The sequence below is a fragment of the Gymnoscopelus braueri genome (genome assembly GCF_963280865.1).
Source record: "Gymnoscopelus braueri genome assembly, chromosome: 14".
NCBI classification, from domain to species: domain Eukaryota; kingdom Metazoa; phylum Chordata; class Actinopteri; order Myctophiformes; family Myctophidae; genus Gymnoscopelus; species Gymnoscopelus braueri.
Genome location: NC_137619.1, coordinates 19,210,592 through 19,217,335, shown reverse-complemented (window position 1 = coordinate 19,217,335; position 6,744 = coordinate 19,210,592). Strand labels below are relative to the sequence as shown.

Sequence of the window (6,744 nt, the reverse complement as noted above, 5' to 3'; positions counted from 1 at the left end):
AAAAAGACAATACCCTCTGAAAAGCAAGACAATTTTTGAAAATATTTATTTTTAAAATAATTGTTTACGTATTTACAAAATTACACATAACCTACTTTATTTAACAGGTTGAAGGTGTGCAAAATTAACCTCGTTTTGAAAAGTAGGCCTGTTAATCAATTTTGCTTGGTAATTAAAATCAAGCAAAAACACAACATAAAATAGCCGTTTCATGTATTCATTACTTTTGCCAAATGTATTTATGGACCGTAATTGCCAGAACTACTGAGGATTTTATTAGATTACATTCAAGTGAAATGAACATTTCCAAGAACACATTATTGGCTTTATCCTTTAAAACTGACAGTGCACAGCTTGACATTAGTCCACTTCATTCTTTATCTCCTCCCCCCGTTTCTGCTAAAGAGTTAAATAAATGTACATTACAAACAAATTACATGTCTATTAAATAATCTAAGTTGGTAGTCACTACATTTCTTCAGATTTGTTCAGTCAAGCCTATACCATTGAACATTATCAAGGTACAATATCTTGACATCAGCGATATACATTACAACACCTCTTCCTTTCACCTTTGAAACAGGGTGATTCCAAACAGAATTGTTTTACAGAGCAATAACAAATATAACAGTATTTCATTATTGATCGGCATTGTCATCATTTTGAGTCATTCTGGACGAGTACAAGTGGTTCCCACTTCTAGGCAAACATGGAAAAGCAAACAGTAAAATCCTGTTAATTTTCCGTTTTGCATCTCCAACAGTGTGTAGATGTAACCAAAGGGACCCGGATACATTTGTACACTATGAGTAAAATTTACCACTGAGGATTTTACTGTACAGAGGGAAAAGAGCAATGCTTCACAGCTTAAAGAGTGAACATAAAGAGTCATCCAATTATATGAACACACCAACCAACATACAAATACACACCCACACGTGCGTTTGTGCGTGCATGCACAAAATCACAGGTCAATCTTGTCAGGGATGTTTAGCACTGTGCTGAGGGGCAGGGAGTTGGGCATTTCCAGAGTGAAGGGTGCTGAAGTTTCACTGTACACTGAATCTAGAAGATCTACTGAGGCTGCCGAGGTAGAGACTGGGTCAAGGAGGCCTGGAGTGAATCCTGAGGCCACAGTTGGCTGCAGGCCTGTAGCAGGGCCCATCTGTGGGGCCCCTTGCTGGGCCTGGGCAAGCCTCTCCAGCTCGGCATGCTTCCGTCCTCTCCTCTTGCCAAGGACCTTGATGTAGTTGGCCGGGACAAGGCCTGTGAGCTGTCCATCCATGCTGGCCAGCAGCCAGCCACGTAGCCTGGGCTGTTGCTCTAAACACAAAGAAGAGGACGGGAACAGAGCTTTTGGTTGTTGAAATCAAATGCAAGTCTTTTGTCAAAATGAAAACTTCCAAAAGAATAGTCCTTTGGAGTTTTCATGAATCTACTATATCTTTGCAACAGACAACAGTCTGTCATTTACTTACTCGATATAAGAGGTCTGTTGACCATGTGCAGTATAGTCTACTGTCAATGTGAAGAGGTCTGTTGTCCATGTACAGTGTATTCTACGGTCTGTGTGTACTCTGTTCTGCTACTTTCTGTTCAAGTAGGGCTGGGCAATATGTGGATATCGTGATTTAAGAGTAAACATATTGTCTGTATCGTAAGTGTTGTGGCAAAGGTGCGATTTCCTGTTTAAAAGGCTGCACTACTACAGTAAAGTGCAGTAAAACGACTGAAGATTATTCATAAAAAATCTCAATGTGTAAATATTTTGTGAAAGCAGCAATAGTCATCCCCACAATATCATCACTATATTTATAGAGGTATTTGGTCAAAAACAATATTCAGATTTTTTATTTTGTTCACATCACCCAGCCCTATTTTCTGTTGTTAAATGTTTCACTCAAATGACTGCTTATAAAAAATCTATTTTATAAATGTCATGTTCATCATTTATACGGTTAACTAGAGTCACAATTATACACAATTATGAATTGTGTAAAATCTGAACAGTATCTTCATACATTTCTCTTCAGAAAGGGCACTTTTTTACACAATGCCTTAAGATGTGCCATCTAGCAATCCTATGATAAAAAAATAAAATAAAAAAACTACTGTACGTATTAGTCTGCAGAAGCGATTTCAGTGAAAAGTGTACAGAAGCTCTCACCTTTAGGGGCCAGGTTAAGCATGTCTCCAGCACGCACAGAAATCTCCTCCTCAGATGCAGCTGTGAAGTCATACTCTGCTCTGGCCACAACATGATCATCCTCACCGCTAGCCCAGTTAGTGGCTAAGAAATAGAAAATGTACAATATTAAAACTAATACCCAAAGTAATACTTTGCTTTGGTAGAACATTTTCAGCCATCAAGTGGACATCACAGTATTTGTGATTAAGTTACTTTTTTATGCATGTTATGTGCATATATGTCATTTGCCCTGTTCTATGACATATTTATATCTATAAGTAATCCTAATACCAAATTCTGTTCATGAGAATGGACACTTAGAACAAGCTAAGGCTACAAACAGAACATGCATGAACTCAACTCCAATTAAGTTACATGATGTAAAAAAGTCCAAATGGCATGGGCAAATATACAGACTGACACACAGCTACAAGTCTCACCAGTTTCTTCAGGTCCTGAGGTGGAGCTCAGAAGTTTCCAGATCAGGTAAGGTCCTCCCAGTACTACTGCCAGAAACAGAAAAATGGGCCATGACTTGACAGCTCCGGCTCTTGGATCCTCCATCCCTGCTCTGGACGCACCAGTGGCCAGGGCATCGCTAGTACTTTCTGCCCACAAGTCCTCCGCCTCAGTATCTGATCTCAGCCCCAGCAGCCTCTGTACTCGTCTGTAAAGGTAGCGTAAAGTGCGCACCAGTGCAAAGGCTGAAAAGACCTTAGTGAAGTGCGCCCGTAACCGTGTGAAGTGGTTGGCAACGTCCAGCACGGCGCGGAAACTATTGTAGACGGCCGAGAAGGTAGCATCCAGCATCATGCTAACAGAGGTGAAGGCCTGTACAATGCTCTCAATGGACTGGAAGGCTCCACGGCTACTCTCCTCCGCCTGCTGTACAAACCCGCTGGGAGCCACGTCTGCGAGGGGTACTCGACCGTAGCCTCCCCCCTGGCCATAACCACTGCCGTAGCTGTAGGGGCTGTAGCCACCACCCATGCCACCACCCATGCCACCATACATGGAACTCCCATAAGGACTGTAAGAGGAGTTGAAGGAGCTGTACCCAGGACGGTAGGACTGCTGCTGAACGGGACGAGGGGGCAGCGGGGGGGCCATCGGGGGGGCCATCCGTGTGAGGACAGGCGGACCGACAGAGGTGGAGGGACCTGCAATTCCTGGGAAACAGTCTGTGGATCTGATGAATTGAGAGAATGAATTAGGGCTAGGTAATATGGACAAAATCAACTGTCCCAATCATACTGACTATTGGTGCTAAATTGGGGATGCAAATTATCGATTAAATAATTAATTGATAGTTGATTCACCTAATCGATCATTGATTAATTGCGCATTGAGCATTTTCCTGATAATCAGAATTTACTACTACTTGTACAAACTGAATAACACCCGAGACAGACAATGCTGAAACATTGCCCCGACTCCTGAAAATATGAGTGCTTAAATTACATGAGTAGTACAATGTATTCCATGATAACAGTGGACAGCAGTACATTTGTAAATAATAACATTTTGAGCTGCTCAGATCAGTGAGCCTGAGAACTGTGGAATTTTCAATAAATTGTTGAATTGATTATTGAATCGATTAAATTCTTAGCAGTCGATTAATCAATTGTAGATTGTTAACATCCCTTTCACTAGTAAGAGTTTTGATAAATAATCATCAGTAATGCCTATACCCAAATGGGTTAAGGCAAATAATAGAAAAGTTTAGAAGCAGCATTTATAAGCAGGAAAAGACAACACACGATATCAAGTTATTCAAAAAAGTAAAGTAAAAGTCTGGAATTTAAAATTTACTTAAGTAAAAGTACAAAAGTATTGGTATCAAAATATACTTAAAGTACAAAAGTAAAAGTACACATTATGCTGAATGTCCCATTTCACAAGTATCCAAATGTATAAAAATATTTTGAAAATAGCAGATCTATAAGCTCATTGTCATTGTGAGCTTGTAGATCGGATATTTTCAAATGGAGGAAAGGTATATAGGGCTGAAGTGGTTAATGTATGTTTTGTAATAATAATCAAAATCTACAAAGTAACTAGTAACTAAAGTTTTCAAATAATAAAAATAATAAAAAGAATTGAAGTGGAGTAAAAGTACAACATTTGCCTCTAAGATGTAGTGGAGTATAAGTAAAAATACTGGAAATTGGAAATACTCGGGCAAAGTAAAAAATACCGTAAAATTGTACTTAAGTACAGTACTTGAGTTAATGTACTCAAGTTACTTTTCACCACTAGCATAACATTGAATTATTGACTAACACCATGGAATCAGTTTCCAGTTAGCTTGGGCCTAACACGGGTGGCGAGTTAGCAATGCTAGCACGTTGACAATAAGTGACCTATTGTAGTTATTATGTTATTGTCACTAGTTATTTGTAAATGTTTTAACAAATAGTTGCCGGATCTGCCAGTTCTGTACGATGAATCCACGCGTAACAGGATAGGTGGGCACTAGGGACATCTGGGCACCTCGATGTAAAATTGGCTATTTTGTCCAAAATGTTAAAATATATATATATATTTGAAAAATGTTTAAAGTAAAGTGAAGTATACATCATTAGAACATGCTTAAACATTCGACAATAAGGTCTAATATTTCTACAATTGCTAAAAATTGCTACAAAACCTGAATATCTAAGTCATTTTGGAGCATCGACAGGAAGTTGAAGAATAGAATTAAGTGCGATAATGTACCGTGCACGTTCACGTCATGTATACTTTACATTACTTAAGACCATTTTTCAAATATTTTATTTGTTTACATTTTAATAGGACGTCACATCGAGGTGCCCACCTATCCTGAACCCGTCCACGGCCTTTCACACGCTAATGTCAACAGTGCTATGCTAACTTGCGTTAGCTACATCTGCGTTAGTTTAGCCAAAGGAATACAAGTATTGTTGTGATCTAGCGCATGTTTACCGGTAGTTAACAGGTGCGCTCATGGCCCCAGGGATCCGTCTCTCCCATGGTTTAGGGGGAGGTTGTGAGGCCATCGTGGAAAAATGAATTTCCACAAGTTGTTTTGTGATGATTGTTGTGTCGCACCTGAACCAGTGTTGCCAGGTTTTCCGAGAGAAACAAGCAAACAGGTCTATGAAAACAAGCCCAAAAGAAGCGGCCACATGGACCATGGCTTTAAACATTTACATCGGCTATTTGAAAATACGCGTTGTGAGCTTGTAGATCTGCTATTTTCAAACAATATAGAAGAAAATTTGCAAAAAACAACAACAACATTTTAATAACACAAATCTTGTATGGGGTCCCTGGCATAAAATGTTTTCAGATGGGGGTCCGCAGACAGTAGACAGTAGACACATACATATTAATTTTGCAAATATTAAAATCGATAACATACATCTATGATAGTTTTGATCCAAGACTAGGTTTAAACAACATTAGGAAGCAAGCCCAAATAAGCAACTACACTTAAGAAACAACCCCAAAAAAACGCAACCACCAATATCTATTTATTTACAAATTGCAAGCAACTTCATAGAAAAATAAGCCCAAAGTAGCTTATAATAAGTGGACATGGCAACGCTGGTCAGAGCGCTTCTCTGTTGACACTGACAGACCAGAGCAATCCATTGAAGAAAAATAATGATTGTTGGTTTTGGTTTTATCCGGCATGCAGCTTCTTCTATTTGACTATTTTGGCCTTGAAAGTCTGATAAGTTGAAGAAAATAAATCACAGTCTTCATCTGTCCAGCAGAGGGCGTACTGCCTCATCAGATGCCTTTTTGAACATGAAAATGTTTAAGGAACTGTAGAACTTTATGAATGAACATTACGTATAAATGAAACTTTTAAGAAAGTGAAAAAGATTTAGGCAGCTTGGAATCATATGTCATGTTTATGGATGTACTATTAGAGGCTGTATAGGTCCTTTAAATTAGTAGGCCTACAACATGGTAATAATTATCAATCAGCTAATTAGCCTACAGCATTGCATGTGAGAGCAGCAACATCTATTTCATCCAGTTCCTTGACAGAAATCTGGTATTAAAGGACAGAGTGTATGGAAAATAAATAAAGACTTAAAACTTGTTGCCTGGCCTGGCATTTGCAAATAGGCTACTTGACCACAACTGTGTCATACTGAACACCAACAGTGAGTGGCAGCAATAGGCTACATCAACTGGAACAAGGAACAAAAAGTATAAGTTTCTAATGTGGTCCTGCACCATAACAAAAAATAAATAGTCCAATAAATTACATAGCACCAATAAATTACATAGCATCAATACATTTTAGCATGCAGCACGTCACATGAAATTACAAAATACAAAACCATTGAAAAAACAACCTAAAATCCCTAACAAAATATCAAACCATAAAAACCCAAATTAAAGTCCATCACTAGCCTGTAGCTTTTGCCATAACAGTTTTTTTCACACAGTTTTAATAAGACAGTTTATATTGAGACTGCCTGACACCCAGAGGCAGCTCGTTCCAGAGAATATTTGTTACAATATAGTAACACTATTCAAATTGTGTAGGAATATCAGCTATTATACGGTGCTAA

The 6,744-nt window shown here is 38.7% G+C and overlaps 1 protein-coding gene across 1 annotated transcript; it reads right to left on the bottom strand.

Moving 5' to 3' along the window:
- Positions 1–43: 43 nt before the first annotated feature.
- On the bottom strand, positions 44–5,280 carry pex13 (peroxisomal biogenesis factor 13). The gene is made up of 4 exons (XM_080449023.1): positions 5,135–5,280; positions 2,629–3,377; positions 2,168–2,290; positions 44–1,323 (listed from the first exon to the last, which is right to left on the bottom strand). The coding sequence occupies exons 1-4, from the start codon at positions 5,206–5,208 to the stop codon at positions 965–967; spliced, it is 1,305 nt and encodes a 434-aa protein (XP_080305149.1). The 5' UTR covers positions 5,209–5,280; the 3' UTR covers positions 44–964.
- Positions 5,281–6,744: the final 1,464 nt, after the last annotated feature.